Source organism: Balearica regulorum, chromosome 3 (assembly GCF_011004875.1).
Source record: "Balearica regulorum gibbericeps isolate bBalReg1 chromosome 3, bBalReg1.pri, whole genome shotgun sequence".
NCBI classification, from domain to species: Eukaryota; Metazoa; Chordata; class Aves; order Gruiformes; family Gruidae; genus Balearica; species Balearica regulorum.
In genome coordinates, this window is record NC_046186.1 from 88,417,494 (window position 1) to 88,438,086 (window position 20,593).

The window sequence follows — 20,593 nt, forward strand, 5'->3', positions numbered from 1 at the left end:
GGTAGGTAGGAGGGACAGAGCAGTCTGCACAAGCCCTGGTCTGGTCCAAAGGGTGAGGCGGAGCTTGGTCCCTGCTCTCCCCTTGGCTCAGAAATGTCAGAAATGGAGGAGACAGCAGCTAGGAACACTGGCACCCATGGGCTATTTGCTCCCTCCTCACTCGTGAGGCTTTGGGCGGGGGGGGGGAGGGGGGCAGGGAACGCAAGGAGGGATCATCAAGGAAGGGCTGCTAAGGCAGGGAGCTCTGGGGAACGCGGCCGCTGCTCATACTCAGCATCCGCTCCTGGGGGAAGAGGCCATTCCCTCCCACCCAGCATCCTTGTTGCCTCCTTGTTTCTGTCCCTGACTTCACACCCAGCAACACCCTTCCCAGTGTGTTCCCACGTGGAGGATTTGAATAAGGAAACAAAAGGAAAATATGTTTGTGGTGCTGACATGAAACATGGCTCCGTGCAACGACAATTCTGCTTGCGCCTTGTTTCATTCCTCCCTTACCTGTGCCTACATGTGGCAAAGGGTCCAGCTCTCCTGTGCACTGTACAGGGCCTAGTGCAATGGGACCCAGCCTCAGCCGGCCGCTCCGCTCTACGGTAATGAAGACAATTAATAATACCAGCAGAGAAGGGAGGGTTTGCCCAGAAGGAGGAAGCCAGCTTGAGCAGGACTTGGTAAGCAACATCACAGAGACGTGTTTCTGCAAACAGTAAGTTATAGGCTAGTACAGCTCTGTGTTTTACATAAATTTTATTGTGTTTTGGAGAAAATTGTGTACAGTCAATCAGGTTACTCCAGCAGTAGGTAGTATGTTTAACATGTGCGGTCTGGTCTTTTTCTTCCCAGCTACTCAGCATAATTCTTAGCAGGATGTTATGCTCTAAAGGACAACTAAAACTATCAGCATCCGTGGGGACGTCTCTTCCTATTGGGGTTAATGACTTTTTTGGGAAAATTCCTGACTACATTCTGAAATTAAGAAGAGACATCCTGTGTTTTTGTGAAAATTCAATAATATCTCTATATCATTTCCTGAGTATCTGAAAATGTTCTCCCTAGACAAAATGTACTGCCAGTGTTGAAGAACATTTTCTTCAATGCAGAGCTTTTTATTTGTTGTAATTTTTGTCATACATCAAGTCTTTTTTATGAATAACAATTGAGTGGTTTTGAGTGGACAAATTTTTATTCTGAAAAGAGCTCTGGATTTGCAAGAGAAAAAAGAATCCTAATGGAGCTGCAATTGCTATAACAAAGTACATCTAAAAAAAAACCCTGAAGGCTGAAGATTTATCATATGACAGTGGGGAGAGTATTGCTTAAGGAAGGAACACAGACATTGTGCTTGTGAGTGCCAGGTTAAGATACTCCCATCTCCACGTACTTCGCATCGCCTTGCCTCTGTGCCACGGCACACTGCTCCCAGCTTTGTGCCGGCACAGGTATCCTCTTGTTGCATTACGGTTCTGGGAACTAAGCTGGCTTTTAGACGAAAAGTAATGGGCTGAGTTATTTTCCTGGCAAAGGCGACCTCTATTCCCATTTAAAGTGTGGCAACACCTAGGGCAGTGCAGGCAGAGCGAGGGCACGTGTGCTATGGTATGCAGGCAGGACGAAGCAGCTGCAGAAGTGCTATAAATTGGAGTGGCTGCTGAAGACTTTGAAGTCATGGGCTTACTTTCTACTTTTCTGCATCAGTTTTTAACCAATGGTTTTTCTCTGATGTCAGTGCAGTTATATATCCATTTTCCATAGGTAGAACTCCACTGACAAGCAACCATGTTGTTTGGGGAGTCCCTTTGCCCACAACTATCTGCAATTTCCCCTGTAATTAAAAACAAGAACTTCAGTTCCAAATTACCTTCTTGTCTGTTACAGCCCCAGGTTATCATTTGTACAATTAATTATAGTCAGACCTAACATTAAAACTAGGAATTGAAAAAAAAACCCTATAAAAACAGAACACAGAGTCCATATGTCAATCATTAAAAAACAAAAGGAATCAAGGCTTTCCTTGATTTTGGATAGTCCGTAAATGTCTTGAGATAGTACCTGAAAGAAAATAAGCAAGAGAGTGAACCTGCATACATACGAGGAAACCGCACAGTTTCAATACAGCTCAGCTGAGAAACCTTAAAACTCCTCCAAACTGCCTTGCTTTGTAACCTCTGGGTGTTACTCTGCAAAAGAGCATTCCAAAACTATTTACACCAGGTTATTTAATTAAGTGAAAGCTGACAGTGCTGTTAAGGTTCTAACAGACCTAAAGTAGAAACTTTTGGAATTCAGAGCAGGGGACCGTATCTACTCGAAAGGATTGCAGAGGTTGCAGGGAACCCTTAGGAAAGATTCACATTTACAAGGCTCAGTACAAAGAGGCTTTAACATGGCGGAAACAGTGACGTAAATCATGTCGGATTAAATGACTCTCAGGCCCACTTGACTCAACAGGGGCTCCAGCAGACTGCCTTACTTTCACCCAGTCACAAATAAGCCGATACGCTTCTTGTGTATCATATTAAATTTCAATTCTATCTTGAATCCTGGCTCTGTTCCTCTGCCCCTCCCTGGCATTTTGCAAACTGCACTTCAAGAGCAAGCAGCAGCTTATGGCAAGAAACAGTTTGATACCTGTGATGGTGATAAGCACGAGGCCCGATGCAGCAAAGAGTAAAAAAGGCAAAGGCGAAGGCTGGTAGGGACCAGGTTGCTATAGCAAAACCAAACCATTCCACAATTTCTCCAAAGTAGTTGGCTCCAGAAACGTAGGTGAAGAGTCCCCCTGCATTGACAGACAAAATATGTAATTTTTATAGTCATCTCATGCACATGGAAGGTTCTTTCCCATAAAGTCAGCAGCAGAATATGCTACCTTTCTTATTCAGAGCCCATAACAGCAACCCAGAACCACTGCCCTGAAGCCAGTGGAGCCATGCCAAACTACAAGGAGGATCTTGTACAAGAATCAAAGGTGATTCTAACCAAGAGGCTTTGTGTACTTTCACAATCCTTTCTTTTCATTTAGAAAAGGACTTAAGAAAGCCCATTATTAGATTTAAATCAAAATTCTTAACATTAGTCAATTCCCTTCAAGCCCTAAAAATTACTTTGCAACACAACTACCTTTGGAGAATACAGAATCTGGATCTCAGTTTTGCATCTTAGCTAATCACAACATCTACCAAAGGCAGGTAAGTATTGGAGATGAGAAACTCTGGGGAAGAGATATTACCATCCATAACCAGCCAGCAGAAGGAGTCAACACCAAAACCAGGAAAGTCCTGGATCCCCATCCATATTGCTCTCCAGAGCTAGACATTTCCTGGGTCACAGCTCTGGCCCACGGCCACTCTTCCTTACCGAGCCCCACCTTGAAGGAGACGGAAAGGAAATTCTGCACCTTGCATCCTTGGTGCTATTTTTTCCCCTAAAGTTTACACTTTGAATCTCCCTTTTGCAGTGTAAGAAGTCCACTACTACTTCTTCCTGGGCATGGAGAAGAATATTTCCTTCTTTGCAGCTGCCTTTTACAAGGCTAAAATCCTCTTCCTGTGTCCCAGTTCAATTTTCTTTAAATTACCCAGCCCATTTCCTAAAACATCTCCTCACAGCTCATGTTTTCCAGATACTCTTCTTGCTTCTCATGGACCATCTGCAGCCAGCTCATGCTAGTCGCTGCAGCTCAGAGGGGCTTCTGGACCAAGTACCTGTGCGATACTGGCATCTCCACTATTATTGTCGCTTTGCTGTGAAATCAGTCAGAAAACATTATCTATCCTGCTGCCCTACTTTCTCCAGGGAGGTAAGGAATAAGAATATACCTTGAGGAATCTTGTAAGTGACTTCCCCAGGTTTCCTCAGCTGGCGCAGCAGGAGATCACTGTGAATGTTGATTCCCATTCCCAGCAGAAATAAGAGGAGGCCTAAGAAACAAACAAGAAATGGATAGAAAGACAGCTCTGCCTAGTTATCCCTACTCAAGCACATATGTGAGGTTTACATTTGGAGCAGGCAGATAGGAGACCTAACGTGAGGTGGGTGGATTCTTTTTCAAGTCAAAAGATGTGCTGCTGCTGAGAAGGCTACTGAACAGGAGAAGCATAGGCGACTGGTGACAATAACCCTCTGTGTCAGTTGTGGCACCACAGTCCTCTGGGATCCCCTGCATTGAATAGCTTCAGTGTGGAGAGTAACTCTGGACAGAGCGATGTCCATCCTGAGCACACGTGTTTTGTTGCTGAGACCAGAGCACTTTCAGCTGGTGTGAGAAAAAGCTGAACTTCCCGCTGGGCATAGTCACCATTTATTGAACATCAAGGAGGGAACAAAGTACCCAGCTGGCAGTACTGGCTGATGGCAGCCAGCCACAGCTGTGGACATTACTGCAGATTAACCATGGAGCTGTAGGCAAGTACCATGACTCTCATCTTACAGCTGGGAAAAGAGGAGCACAGAGAACACAATCTTGTCCAGCGCATCACCGGAGCCGGGAAGGGAACTTACATCTCAGCGCTGCTCAGTGCCCTGCCAGCGAGGCTGCTTGGACAGGCCTATGGGCATGCACATGGAGCAGTTACTCACTGAAGGATGCTGACAGCTTCTGGCCAGAATAATTCATTGACCATACTCCATTTAGCTGAAAAACTAGAGGCATTTGATTGAGAAACTCTGCAGGTGACATGCCCTACATTTCATGCCAGATTAGACACCGAGAAAACCACCTCTGACAAGGACTGGGAAGCAAGGAAAGAAATAGAGGTGGTACGTGCTACGAAGTATAAAAAAAAGACTAAGTGCTGATAAACCCTCAACACTTCCAGTAGCAACAGAAAGTTGGTAAGAGGCTGTAGAGCAAGAATATACTGTTTGTTTTTTATTTAGTATGTCAAGTACTGCTAATGCTGATTTTCTTTTTTTTTTTCATTAAATATATATTTTATTTATCATGCAAATTATGTGATGTGATGTTTTCTTTGTTGGGTATGGGAGCTCTTATTAAACAATGTCCAGGATCTTTAATATGTGACACTGTCTGAAAAGACTGAACTTGCATCCACAGTCTGAAACAGGGTACAGAAAGTACCTTGGTTATTTTGTACATGTCATATGCAAAACATTTCCTCAGACCTCCATGGTAATCTTCACTTCTATGTGTGCATTTAAAAAACATCCTCTGTGCAAGGATGTGTGCAACGCCAAATGTGTAATGCCACCTAGCTGCTCTTGATCAGTTATTCTCTCGGGGATTTTACAGGGTGAAATTCAGCTAGGCTATTAAGTTACGGAATGTAAAGGAACCATATCAACATAGTACCAGACTGTGTGTGATCTCTATCTTCCCACGTGCCTTACATGAGAAAAAAGAGTCCTTTATCTCTAAAGCCTCATTTATGCTGGGGTTTTGCCCTTCTTTTCTCTCTCGGTCGGAATAGCTGCATCAAGTGCAAAGCTCCCTGGTGGGGAAGAGAAAGCCACTGTTTGGGCTTGCACACAGCCACTGCTGACTGGACACTTCTGGCCAAGCAAGGGCACATCCCTGTGCAGTGAGGCCTGAGATTGCATCTCCGCAGCCTGTAGCAGCGGGAGGCTCTGGAGTGGTGTCAGTGAAACAAGGCTGGTGATTTGAGACTAACACATAACATCGTATGCCTTCAAAGGTGGCTGCCTAGCAGAAAAAAAAAAAAAAAAAAAAAGAAAAAAAGAGTCACTGCACATTTATTTGCTTTACCAGGGCCAGCAGGCAGGTTTTATGCTGATTTCCAGCACAATTGATTTGACTCACATGTTCAGTGAAGATTAGGACATAATTCAAAATGCTTACAAATTGCTTGGAGATTAGATCTTGGGAATCCTGCAGCTGTAATTACCTGATGTAAATCTGATGTCGGTGCACCAGTCGTTAGGATATTCAGCGCAGTAAATCAGGTAGTACCCCTGGAGGAAGCCATTATAGATACAGAATAACGTGCCAAAGAAAAGCAATTGCAGTGGGAAAGGTCTGCCTCTAGTGAAGAAGGGGTATATAAATGTCCTAAGGTAGATAAGAAAACCAAGTCAGCACATTACTTGTGATAACATTGAATTTGCAATTTCTCTGCTGTAGGTAAAAAAAGCTTTAGCAAAACACAAAATACAAAAAGGTCAATACAGATAAAAAAAACTGAAAACAACTGTAACAAAATAAGACCAGTGACTAATGGGAACAAGAAATACTGCAGATGATACCCACATTTTTCTGGTCCTTCAGGAATGAACACGAGGTGGGAAGCTAGAAATCTCATCCAGAGTCATGGCCACCTCAGGAATGTCTCTCTGCCTTTCTTCTACCTTGTTGGTAAAATGAGGAACTCGTGCCCACAAACAGGGTTTTTCTTTTAAGACCTAGGCTGCCCTTTGCTGTATTGCTGCAGAGGGCCGAGCAAAGGATTCTGTGGAGGCACATGGGCATGCTGACGTTCAAAGCCAAGTGTTGCGGGGCAGTACCAATTGCAATTGCATCATGGAGGAGCTTTGTTATGGAGAAGACATTTCTGATCCCACTGTGAAGACTGATCCCTGAGGGCTTTAGCCCATGGTGGCAGATGGAGTTGAAGGCAGTGTTGAGACCCCGCTAGCTCTCTCATCCCCTGCAGTGTAAAGCCTGAGGTGTAATCCCCTTCCCCAGCCTCTCCTGCTCCCCTCAGAGACCTCCACTCATCTCCCACACACAGCAGCTCTGTCCTGCTCTGCCCAGACGCTTTGACGCAGAGGGAGAGCAATCTTCTTGGCTGCTTGGGGGAGCTGATTTGCCTCCCGTCCCTGCCTCTCCTCCGTGCTTTCAAACTTTTCTTTAAAATAAGAGCTAAAAATCTGAGTTTTATGTGCTAAACACCAAGATTTCCATGCAGCTCCAGCTTTCAAACTTTTCTTTAAAATAAGAGCTAAAAATCTGAGTTTTATGTGCTAAACACCAAGATTTCCATGCAGCTCCAGCACCTAGGGCTTCCTTAGATAATAGCTGTGCTAACACTAGCACTAACGTGTAGGAGCAAATAGTTTTTGCTTGTATAGTTTTAATTTTCATATATCTTTGGTTCAGGTGGGTGTATCCCTCTTGACACTTTGGACACTTTGGCTTTCCCTATCATCCTTGGGAGAGCGAACTGGAGACGTTATATTCATACTTGTTAGGTATTTTCTTACCTGGCCAATTAAGTTCTGTATCTGGTAAAACCTACACCCTTAATTTCTTTCTTTTTGCCCTCTTAGGCTTTGGATGGTGCTCATCATACCAGCATACATATAAGCACTGTTGATAAGTAATCCACATCCTGGGTTGCCGACATCCATTTTAGCAAGCTGAGGCATAAAATGTCATAACGTTATAAATCTAGATTAAATCGTACTGAGTGTGCCTGAAAGTGAGTAAGCAGAGCACAAGCAACAACATGTTAATGTATTCACCGTGCTTTCCAAAACAAGGCAAGCCAGATTTCCAGCAATTAAGACAGTTGTGATGCAGAAGTGCTAAATATTTCTAAGTATAGTGAAATCTAAGAGGTATGGAAAATATTTTTCAGACAGTGGTATCACGTTTGTCATATTTATTACAGCATGGAAAGGAATGCTCTTTGGAGTAATGTTACTAATAATTTTTGGTTTTGCCCTTCAGGAATGGGATGCTGGAGTTATGAGTAGGCAAGGCCAGCTTTAGCAATTTGACCTGCCTGATGAAGTAATATTGACAAATCAGACCTGAACAGCTACGAGAAAAAGTGGGAAACTTGCAAGTGGAAACTCAGAGACAGCAAATTGTATAGAAGAGAGAATAATATCAAACCACATAAAGTGAGTTTAGGAGGGGAATTTATACAGCAGATTGGAGCAGGACTTGCACTGCTTTATCTTTTGTCAAAACCAGTTCTGTTTGAGAGTCTCTTAATTTTTATAGCTGATGCAAACAGAAGTTTCTAGCACGAGCTGGCATTTTGCAGCTCCCAGCAAAGTTGATTGTTGCCATGGTGCTTCCCAATGCTGCTGTTGCAGGATAAAGGTTACAGACCCTTGAAAGATGACTTATCCTGCAGTAACAGGAGGGCAAAAATCAGCCATAGACCTATCTGCCATGGATGCAGTGGATGCAGGACAGAAAGAACCTGCATGCAAAGTATAAGTATAATCACAGGGGAACCAGGAAGCATCAGCTTTTTTTTTTTTTTTTTTTGGAGGGAGTAAAATCCTGGCATCACTGAAATCCCACCTCATAGCAGTTTTGAAAATCCAAATCAGGATTTCATCCAAGAATCTTTGTTGCAGAGCAACTTCTCCAAGGAAATCTCCTCAGGTCTGTAAAGCCAGAGGCCAGATTTGGTTCCCTGTGTCTGAACAATGCCCTAAGTCTTTGTGTTAATATAGCGCTTGTCAGCTTATACTACATAGTTACTTGAGGGTGCACAAACTATTCCTGATGGGTTTTGAAAAAGCAATGGAGATAAAGCAGGGATATTTAATAGATTTAAATATTCCACGTAAGAGTCTGCATCTCTGCTGGAATTATTTTGCAGTGTGAAAATCAAAGGAGGCCTGAAGGCCACCATTTTAGAATAACAGAACAAAAACTGGCCTTTCGGATTTAGACCAATGACAAATTTGACCTTTTTCTTTCAGTGCAGTATTGACAACTAATTCTTTATTCCCTTATTATCTTTACTGGCCAAAGGCACTGCATCTGACTAAACCATTGCCAACAGCTTCTTTTCAAATGAGTGAATAAAAAATTATTGATCTTCTTCTCCATCATTTATTTTCCAGAAGAACAGGTTTTGAAGCAAAAATTGTTTGATATTGCATCAAATTTCATCTTAAAGGTATTAGTCCAGCTTCTTGAAAACTCCAGAGACCCTCACCCCAAAGGGGTGAAACTATAGGTTTGTTCTTTCCACAGAAGGTGGAAATCTTGTTACAAATGTTACTGTAATCCACTAAGAGTGGGCTCTCAATCCTCCTCCAACAGCTTGTGAATTGGAGATGTTTATGCTGCTGCTGTGCCTTCTCCTCTCTAGGGCCCAGATGCAGTAGGTTCAGACAGTTAGCAGCTCACATTTTCCAGTCTGGAAACTTGAGGTGTTTCCAATGCTCATGAGGTGTTTAAAACCTGGGGCTACTGGGTCAAGGGCTCAGGGCTGGTGGCTAAAGATGGGGGGCACCTGGCTCCCTCCCACCCTGTGGGTCCCCAGCCTACTGCTGTATCTGCCCATCTAGCCCTCTGCCACCAGGACCTCTCCTGGGTCTAACTGGGATGAGCTAGGGACGAGGAACTGGAGATATTGCAAAGGTGGGCAGGGCTGATGTGGTGCCTTTCCCTTAGAAGGTGGTTGCTGGCCATAACCCAGCTTATCCTACCCATGCTGGGGTACTGTCTGAATGCCCTAGCCCATCCCCTGTGACCCTGGCGAACTTCTGGAAGAGAGTTATGGACTCCTCCTGACCAGGGCTGCTCTGCGTCCCTGCAGGGATTTTTCAGCTCCCCTTGGAGGATGGAGGCAGGGCCTGCACCACATCCCTGGTGAGGATGAACCAGCATGCTGAATGGTACCTGAGAACCATTTCCACATGGTCCAGGCTCCACATGCTCTGGTTCCTTGTTTGTCCCACCCAGACGTACAAAAGATGAGGATGGCTGGTGGTCTGAGCAAGGCCAGGCAGCCAGGACCCCATGAGGGTGATGACTTCAGAGCCCTTGCAGCTCATGTCTACGCTGAGCTGACTCTGTGGCCAGCTGGGGCCGTGCATTGGAAAACACTCCATTGAGCGGTGGGTATGGGTGCAATCGTTGCAGGGGTCATGCACGCGGGCAAGCATGGGGGGAGACACCCTGCTACATCAAGAGCACATGTCATAGTGCCTTTTCTCACTCCCTGAAAACCCCTTGCTGAGGTGATGTCTGCACTTCTCACTGCTTTATTGGTACCTCCTCAACCAAAGGCCTCTCTAAGTCAGAAGACACCCTCCCTAGCTCCTTTCCCCTGTGTCCCCAGCCTGTTGGCTGTCCAGGGCAGGCAGAGAGGAAAGACTGATGGGAGCCAGCCTGGCAGGTGTAGGCCGGATTTCTTCTCCCTGTCCTGCCTCTGCCCTGTCGCTCCTTGGACGCTTTCAGGAAGGGATGGATACCATGGTGGACACTCAGCACATTTCACCTTTGGCGCTCTGCTTTTAGTTTTGACCCCTCTGACTCTCACACAGTCCCTTTTCTTGTCTGCCTTTGGGACTATTGTTATCGTGTCCTCCATCATTATTGGCCTCTTGCTAGAGTCTTCGCTGCAGCTGCCTTCTTAGGAGGCACTTTCAATTTTCTTAGTTTGTACAAATACCTATACCCCAGGTGATAAGCAAAACCACATATGTGATTTGTGTTACACTAACCACAGACCAGTCAAGACCTGACAGGACTTCCCTGCTATGAAACAGTGGAGTTCCCTTCGATCTGTCTTGTGCGCAGGTTGAAAAGATTGGTGTCCAAACCTGGGGGGATTACACCAACCTCAAACCAGTTTTATTTGCACCGACAATTAACAGCATAGGAGTCTGTGCCATAGGTTGTCACTGGAATCACATTACTGGGCATCTGCTGACACCCTTGGCATACCTGGCCACTTGGATGAAGACTCAAGTCCATCATGTTCACAAACATGATGGACTTCTACCTGGGGTATCTGTGATGTCCTGCACAAAGTCCCTAATGATTCTGGAGACTTGTGGATGTCCCAAAGACATCTGCTGCTGAAGAGTCTGTGCTAAAATCTGCACATACTTTCTCTTTTTGAGTCCAATCCTGTAGGTTATTTTTGGGTTGCATTCTGAGGTAATTTTTAACTTATACTATTTTTGATTTGTGTTACACAGATTCTCATTGAATACTTATAGGAGAAGACTGTCAAGTCTATGCTCCATGTAAACTCAGCACCAGGGCACAATCTGGCACTCAGTTTTCCTGTGCCCAATTAAAAAATTTTCAGTTATCCCAGATTGGGTTTAAACAGATGTAACAGTTAAAACGTCAGCTCCAAGCAGCAGGCAATCTTGCTATCCGTTCAAATGGAAAGTAAAATAAAATACCCCAAAATACTTTCAAAAGTGAAACAAAGCATTTTAACCCTCCCTCATCAGGACATCTACAGATGCGCCATCATCAAAAACCAGGATAGAGCCTCCTCACTCCTCACATTCCTCTCCTCAAACGTCCTACCCTGAGATGCTTTGCCTTTCCCCACTCACTCTTATGGACTTTTACTATGTAGCCCAAAAAGGTCAACAAGCCAGGAATATTTAACCAAGGAGAACAAGTAGGTGATTAGCAGCCACTTGTACTATGCAGGGTGGACCGTGTCCCTGTTGTTGTGAAGGTGTGTACAATGAGACATGCCCTGGGACAGGCTCAGGAACAAAAGCTGAGCTACGACCCAGGTCATACACACGCCAGCAACGCAAGAATGCTGGACTGGCAATACCACTGCAGGTACAGGACAGACGGCAGATCTCTTGACTGCAATATTGCAGTTGTATCATCTCATCTCCTGCTGTAAGGAAGGCTGTTAAGTTCAGTAGCTGAGCTTTTTTTCCTGGAGCTGATGTCTAGCTGCAGCAACCTGCAGAGCCCACCAGAGCAGGGACTGTGCAGTGGCTGTGTGTGACTGCCAGCTGCAGGGCACGTCTTCCTCGCCGGGGCAGGAGGCTGCTCTGTGCCTGATTCTTACACCACTGGGACTGTGTAAAGCCATCAGATAACTGTAATCACTTGCTGGTCCACAGCCCAGTTTGTAAACTCATCTTAAATCGTTGTCCAGTGACTGTCATGGGAGCAAGTGAACTCCCTTATTTTAATCATGCAGGTTTACAGATCTAGTTACGACTAATGCAAAGTTGGAATTAGCTCTCCTTTCCAAGCCACATGCAAAACATCCTTCGTCTGTGTTCCTCCAGAGATCTTTGGACAGATTTTGATGACTATAATTTAAAGAACAAGATAGATATACATATTACTGAAAAGCTTACAATTCAGCTGCATAAAACAATAGTAAATCTGTCATGTCAGGTTCATTTCCAAGTATTGTGTTTAAAAAAAATGCTCAATCTACAATCCTTGGGCTCTTTGTGGCCCACTTATGAAATGCATCCAACCTGAAGCCTGTTCATAGGGACTCTCTTTCTTTGTGGTCTCTTAGTAGCAGGTTCAGGGTTGGATGAAGACTTACAGCAGGAGCAGATTCGTCTTTTGTGGGCAAGAGACACAGGCACACATCTGATCAAGGGAGGGGGGAAGGACTGAGACAGATGGCAGCATGCTTGGGTTTGAGGAGTTCTTGAGAAGAAGGGCAATGAAGAGCAGAAAGTCTGGGCAGCACTACTTTAAGGCAAAGACAGTAGAAATGCCGAAGGATTCCATGGCAAAAGAAGAAGAGGTATAGCAGAGACTGCCATCCTGAACCATTGGGGCTGCTGAATTTGGACTGGAGATTAATAAGAACAGACATATTAGAGATAAAAAATAACATACAATATTAGAAAAGAATTTATTTGGGAGAGCTGAATAGCTGTGACCAAGAGTTTTCATGATCCTGAACGGAAGTAAGTTTGAATGCAATGAAAAGAAATGTCTGTTAGATGTAACATAGAAACAACATTGAAGTAAAGACTTCAATGAAGTAGGACTGAGACCACCATTTACTGCACTTTCTTTTGAATGATCCAATACTGGCTTGGGCCAAGACAGAATGCCAACTGTGAAGGACCTCTGCTCTAATCCAGTGTGATAACTTCAGGGTTTCATAATGTCTCACGACTCATCTAACAACATTACACACAAACTGAACAAGTTAAAAATGATAGAGCAAACTGCCTAGCATAGATAAGCAATTGCTTAACACCAGCATTTACGAGCAAAGCTCCAGAGCGATACTCGCTATCCCAGGAAGGCTGACACCACGGATGGCAGCACTTGCAGAAGGCAACTTCATCAAAGACTGACAGTCAAAGGGAATCAGCAACTGCGCTTGACTTCTGGCCACAGAGTTAAATACAGACTTCAAGTTGAATCCTTGGTGCCGTGTCAGAAAAGCTGAGTTGCTTACAACTGCATTTGAATAAAGTGAGAATATAGGAAAAAATACACAAATATTTGCAAAAGCATGTGTTTCTGATGCAAATGGCTAAAAATAAAATGCTGCTTCTATATTACTGTCAATCATTGCTGAAAAAAAACCATGATGCATTTGACCTCAGATAAATTTAAGGAATCTGAGCTATGTAACGCTCAGTTCCAACATCATAAACAGCTAAAGTCAGTCATTCTGATCATCTAGCACTAGTCAGTAGTGCCTCATTGATTGCTACAAATTTAGGCATGCTATACAGTTAGCAAAGTATGACGGACAAATACAGTTTAGGGATGAAACTGAGTCCTCTTCACATTGCATACAGGAATTATTAGATGTGCTATACTTAATTAAATACAAGTGGTTGAAAAAAGGAAGGAAAAGGGAAGGGACAGGACCTAAGAATGTGTATTTGGTTTTAATTAGTGAAGAAGAATTGTGTAGGCTCTATTCCAAGGCACAATTTTTTGCTTTTCTAAATTCACTACAACAGCAGCCAGGTTTCAAAAGTGTTTTGCAAGTTTGTTTATAAATTACTTCCTTACTCCCCTTGTTCTTCTTCCATTATTTCTGAAATGGTCACTGGAAAAGTCTGGTATGTCCCAGTGATTACTAGCATCCAGTTAGAACCAACAAAGGAGAAATCTGCCTTGTCACTGGTAAAAAAGGCATTGACTCTTGCAAAGCATTGATCTTTTCTACTGGCTTTAGCTGGTATAGGAACAAGTCTTTTATTTCAATTATGATGTATTTTCTAAAAGGAAACCAAGAAAAGAATTGCTGGACTTGGTGCATTAACAAGCTGCATCAGCAAGTCACAATCCATCAGCAAGTTACACTCAGTATACATTTATATTGGTATATTTGTTTCCCAAATGTTTCCATTTTGGTGTACAAATATCAAATAGGTTTTAAATACCCTTAATTATGAAATATTATTGTATTTATATTTGCTATTAGCTAACCACTTATTTCTTCCTTTTTGTTTGTAATCTGGAAAGGAGATCTGAATGAGAGCTGAACTAAACATTGGGAAAAATTCATTGAATGTCCATAACCAAAGACGACTGAAGCAAGAACCTAGAACCAGCTGGTAATATCTTCCTTGCCATCACCCGCCAAACCGGGGAAATTCATTGGAAAGACAGGGATTTGTTTTTAAAATATTTTGCTTGTTCATAGCCAAAGAAGGTAAAGTGAAGCTAATAAAGCAAAGGAAATATGTCCTCTGTACAGATCCCTGTTGAAATCAGTACCATCCCATACAGACCCACAGTTTGTCCTCAGACACTACACAGCCAGGATGTACGGCATGATGGACCTTTTGTCTAAAAACCCAAACACTAGTACTTGTAACAGCCTCCTTGACTGGGAGTCCTATATATCTACAACAGCAGGAGGCAGAACTCATTTCTATATTTAACATAGGTAATCCTGTTTTCTTAAAATAGGTTTGTTGAGTGAAGGAATTGACATAAATTGGATATATTATAGGAGAGGGATAGTAGCAGCAGAAGGTGTCCCATGTCTTGACCTTAGTAAAATTTTTATGCTCACATGTTAATCTTATAAGTAACTTGCAGTTTCCTGGTTCAGAGGATGTTATTTTAAGTGGTTGCAAGACTGATTGATAAATTATATCAAGGGATAGTGAACAATTGTTCACTATCAAACTAGAAGGATATTTTGAGAGAGGTTCTGTAAATGACTTTTCTGGTACTACTCAGGGTTTTTTTCATTAATGATACACCTCCAGGGGAAAAAAAAAAAAAATATTCCTAATGTTTGTGGCTGGCACAACTCTGGGAGATGCTAAGCACACCAAGAGTGAGGGCTAGAGTTTACAATAATCATGAAATATTGTTTTCATAGTTTTAAAACAGTAGATTTGATTCAGTAAAGACAGTGGCAAAATACTACACTTGGGTAAGACTGACCAAATATAAAAGACAAGCTGGAGAACAGGCTGGATAGCTGAGGGAGCACTGGTAGGTAGGAAACTGAGCATGAGCTAATGATGTCAGGCTGTTGTGAAAAAGGCAAATGTTAAAATGTAATGTGGGAACAGGAACTTAAATTATACTACATCCAGCTGAACTCTGCACTTTATGAAAGAAAAGGAGAAAGTGGAAGCAGCCCAAAGAAAAGCAACTGTGGTCCAGGATATGTGACATGTAGAAAGAGTGAAGGACTCAGGGTTTAAGTTAACCAAGAGAAAACCGGTGGAAGACATTATAACAGTGTACAACTGTATAAAAAGTTGCTGCAAAGAAGAAAGGAGTAAAACATTGTCCTTGTCTACCGGGAATATAGTAAGAAGTAACAGGCCTAAAGAGCAGTGTAGAAAATGCAGCTTAGACATTAGGGAAGGACGGAGCAGCACTGGAACATACTAGCTGAAGAGTTGGAGGAATCTCCATCAATGGCAATTGTTAAGGACAAGCCAGACAAATGTCCATCAGGAATGGCATACACAGTCCTTAGACTGATCATCTTTCCTTATTATATTTATTTTACCCAGCAGTTGGAATTCTGGGCTGTTGCAGGATTGGTCATTACAGAGCACTTGGAGCTCTCTCCTGTGCTAATTTCATCTGTACAGGCCAAAACACTGAGAAGAAAATTTGAGGACTATATGTGGCCAGGAACTGTCCATGAATGGGAACTTGGAGCTGTCTTGATGAGAGAGAGGCTGACAAGAAGCCAGGGCGCAGGGACAAGATCTGGAAGTAACTGAGCAAAGAATCTAGCACAAGCAAAACCTTTTGCTCAGGCTGGAGACTGAACTCAATGCCAAACCAGGCATCTCAGTTGAAACTCTAAACTTGGTCCAGATTTATACTTGTATGAGGATGAAAGGACAGGGCAAGGGTCAACACAACTAGATGGATTGTGGTGATGACAAATGTGCAGATCTCACCGTGCTTCATTCTTACCTCTACTATTTGATAGTATCTAAAGGGCAGCAGTACTTAAAGATTATAAGAATGTTTGGGTTTTTTATCTAAGCAATGCTGTGTCATATGCTTTGGCTGGCTAAGCCTTTATTTCAGCAGGTATCTCACTCTTTTCTTCTCCAGAAATAATCACTTGATATTTATGAAGACAGATCACTTTGTTCCTATTGCTAAACTATGGGTCTCTGCCAAAAGCATGAAATATGTTCCAGAGTAACTTAACTAGACACTACGTTATGCACTTCAAAAAGTTCACTGCTCCACTAGAGCAGAGAGTTCAAAGAGTTCACAGAGGCTGAGAGTGTGAGCAGAACAAAAGGGCACATCTGCATGAAAAATGGTACAAAATCCAAGGATGCACAAATCTGTGCTCTTACAACTCCACTTAGAGAAAGGGTAATTATTTTCCATAAGTGGTCCACGTGGGGCTGAGAAATGACCAAAGGAAGCCAGACATTTGGTAAGCTATTCCTCTCCAAAGCTAAATCTTCATCAGACTGTATCCAACCAATGTACACTAGACTCTACAGTTGCAAGACACATTGCTAATAGTCTTTAAAATACTCTTAACTGGCTTTTTCCACACTGGTAATTCCTTCTTTTCTTTTATACCTAAACTCATGCTCTGTCTCCATTTTGCCCTTCCTGACTTTGTCCTTTCTTTGCCCTTCCTTCTTCAGATTCTCACCTCCTTTATGGCTCTTCATGTGCTTTTTTCCCAATCAGGAGTTGTCCCTCTCACTGCCCTACCACTGCACTCTGCCTCTTTCATTGCAGTTCTTTCAGCTTCATCCCTCTCCCTTTGCAGTATGACTGTATCTCTTTAGCAACAGGATTGCTCCTCTTGGGCTTCCTAACAGGTCTTTGTTCCCTCTGCAGCAGCTTTTCTGGATCCTGTACCTGGAAAGGACTCAGCAATGACACAGGATTAGTATGGTTTATATTGACCTGTACAGGAAAATGCGTCATGCTTTCTATACTATTTAATTCCACATTCCGTTGGCTTTGCGCTGCCTCCATGGTGTCAATAAACTACAAACTCTTTGCACAATTGGGACGTAGAACAGCATTGATCTACACAGTTGCTGCAATGGAAGCTGGCTGCTTGTTCCAGAGCAACATTGGGCACCCGTGGATATCAGGGGAGGTGCAGATCTCCGGGCTTTCCTCTTTCCCAAGTGCCCATACAATTGGTTTGTATGTGGGGAGAACAGGCCTCCACCTGGTGGTGGAGGGTTTCCAGTGCCAGTCTCTAGCTGGGGAGCACATCCACTCTTGGGGACCTGTGAGCACGTGTTCAGAGCCATCTCTTTTTCCTTTCCATTTCTTCTCACTCCTGCCCCACGTTCTGCTCTAGCTGTTTTTAACAATTCTTCTATTTGTCCCTTCCTTTGCTACCTCCCCTTTTTGTCTCTTCCCACCTTCTAGCCCTGACTGTAAGCCTCACAGTGTTTTTTATTTCTCCGCATTCAAGACAACTTGTATTTTCCTGATCCATGCTGCCAGGACTCCAGCTAGAAGACCACTTCTTCCCTGTTGAGTACCCTGCCAGTCAGAAATGCATGAAAAGTCCTGCTCTGCCCCTACAGTGCCTGCCTGGGCAATACTTGGATGGATTGCAGGTTTACACACTTCGGTCCTGCTTATAGCCTCAGATGAGCCAGAGGAACTGCTCTGCACAGGCACACTCTAAAGACGTTAGCTGACAAACTTTATGTTTGAACAGATACAAACACATTTCTTGGAAATAACTCTGCCAAGTTGAAATTGCTTTTCCTGGGAACAGCCAGAGACACATCTCTACACTTTAGTAACCTTAGCCCAGGACAAGGTTGAAAACATGAATGCTTTAATGAAAACAAAAAAATAAAAAAACCCCCAAACATGGAAACATGTATGCTTTAATGGTTCTTTTTTTTAAAAAAGGTTCTAAAGATAACCAACCAAACACAAAGAACTCAACAGCATAATGCAAATGGGCTACCTCCCCCCATAATGGCTGCCTCTCTCATCATAAGAAATCAAAAAAACAGGCTTGTGGACCTTGAAAGAGCAAGGTCCATAACAAATTTCCCACTGCACATATGGAATGAACCTTAACACTTTTCCTTGGCTTTTTATTTCCTACTTAAAAAAGCAGCCCAAATAAGGGAATACTACAGACATCCCATGATTAAACCAAGTAATTTCCTTCTTTGGTAAAAGCATTATTATTTTTAAGTAAAAACATTTACTGAAACTCTTGTATATAATTTAATCTTTTTTCTCTCATAGTATAGCCCTTTATAACCCTGCTGTTCCAAAATCAACAGCAGGAATCTGGTAATGCAAATCTAGATCTTTACATCCTCATCAGTCTTATCAAAGTTCAGTGGAGTTTGGTACTCATTCACAGCAAATGTGAATACTTCTTTAGCTATGGCCCTGCTCCAGGTAGCAGAAATGGAACAAAGAGAAAGACCGTCTATGAGCTGCTCTGCATGTACTGTGCTTCCCTTTACTTCTGGAGGGCAGAATAGACATTCTGTGTATGGAGCTCAGGCTAGTGGACTCACTGCAAGACAACAAATGTCATCTGGAATCATAAATTGTAATACTGTATAGCACACAAGCATATAAAGCCTTCTTGAACAACCAGGTTAGGGAATTAGGGCCTTAGGTGGCACAGTAGGAGTGGTGGATATGACGGGGAATGGAGAGCAGGAGCATGGCACACAGTAATGCCTGTCTAGAAAGAAAACCTGGAGTGTGAATACAAAACCATAAAGGATTGTAAAGCTACATGGTAATGAGAAAATAGCACAAATTAATTGGCATCAGATAGAAATATTCTCTTAACAGGCATGTTGTCTTGGAAAGAAGTTAAGAAAGATCAAAGTCTTAGGTTACCTCTGCAGAAATTCTTCCAGTCCAAGAGATAAAAGGAAAAATTATGTGGGTACACTTTGAGCTGGTTCTGTAACATTAGCTCTCTTTCCAATGGAAAGGGAATGTATAGATAGGATTATTTCTACTAATAGTTAGGAAGGGAATCAGCTAGTATTCTGTTATGAGAACGTAATTAGAAGGTATTTAATAATGCTAGAGGAGACTGCAAGGAAGCAAACTCCACACCAGCACTGGGTACATGAGCATTTTACACCCCAATGGCAAAGCATACAAAGAGATATTGTCGTTGAATATTCATACATTAATTTGAGGAACCTGGGTAAAAACAGCAATAAATCTAGCATTTTCACTGAAGAGGAGAAATTAGATATTACCATTACTGAAACTCACTGGGATGAATCGCAAAAAGTTAAACTCACTAATTGGGGAGCAAGGAACGGATGAAAGAGGCAGAGTGAATGACCAGCCTCTGTTGTTAGGGATATCGCTACCAGATCTAGAGTTACCAGTAAGTCCAAACAGCAGGAGAGAGGACGCAAACGTACTGCCGTGTAGCTGGTGAAAGCCAAAAGGAATCTGGTTAGGGTCTATTGCAAAGCATCAAGGTGAAATGAAACAGAGAATAGGATTTGTTACTTGTCAAATACCTGCATGTTGTATATTGGGAGATTAATGATAGAGGTTTCATGAGGCCAATAATGAAAACAGCTTGAGTTATTGACACTTAATGATGGTGATTTTTTAAGATGAAAGGATAAAATAACTATTTCTATGGGGAAGAAAATTAATCTCAGGATTGAATCTGGTGGTTATTATATGATCAGATTATATTCACTACTAGCAAAGAGATTACCACTTAGAAATCTATAGATATACTTCAGACTTAATCTAATCTCTATGTTTATCCACTTCATGTTCCAAAAAACATAACCAAAACTCCTTATGAACCAATACAAAATACCTCTAAAAATTATGAGCAAATTAATTTATAAATTACTTACTCTTTTGGGGCCTGCATCCACCTGCAAGTCTCTGGAGGCCTGAGCTGCTTTTCTTACTGACCTCAAGCAGGCACGCTTACATGAAAAAAGTGACCAGCATGTCCAGGTAAATGCTACACCCACCTCACCAAACAGGTGGTGCAGCTGGGCTTAAAAGGGGACTACGAGCCACATTCTGCAGAGCCTGGGGGAGGGAGAGTGTTCTTCTTTCTCCCCCCAACTTAGTTTTAGAGAGAGAGAGAGGAACTGGCCAAAAGAAGTGTAAAAACCTTATGCAGGGATATTGTTTTCGAACGTTCCTGGCTTTGCATTCTTTTGCTATGAAAGCCTGCTTTCCCTGATCTTTTTAGAAAGATGTCAATTTGTAGAAAACCAAGTACAGGCACACCAAATGGGTCACCTGCAACCAAAGAGGTTTGGGGACCCAGTTGTGTTTGAAAGAGCAGCCTACTTGATGTCTGTCAGATTCACCTGAGTGCACTCCAGAAATGAAAACAGCTGCTTTTGTTGTTGTTGTTGTTGTGAATAGACCAACAGAGTAAAATATTATGGTTTTGATAGGAAACAAAGTTGCAAGAGAAGAAAATAAATAACTAAATGTAACTCTAGGTTGTATTTGAAA

General features: G+C 42.7%; 1 protein-coding gene across 1 annotated transcript in view; it reads right to left on the reverse strand.

The window, feature by feature from the left end:
- Positions 1–757: 757 nt before the first annotated feature.
- The window catches only part of SRD5A2 (steroid 5 alpha-reductase 2), a 28,943-nt gene continuing 9,107 nt past the window's right edge, over positions 758–20,593 (reverse strand). The window contains exons 2-5 of the mRNA XM_075750082.1: positions 5,862–6,025; positions 3,816–3,917; positions 2,626–2,776; positions 758–2,046 (exon numbers count right to left, since the gene is read on the reverse strand). Coding sequence (XP_075606197.1) covers positions 1,980–2,046; positions 2,626–2,776; positions 3,816–3,917; positions 5,862–6,025 — 484 coding nt within the window. The 3' untranslated portion in view covers positions 758–1,979. The remainder of the gene's footprint in view (positions 2,047–2,625; positions 2,777–3,815; positions 3,918–5,861; positions 6,026–20,593) is intronic.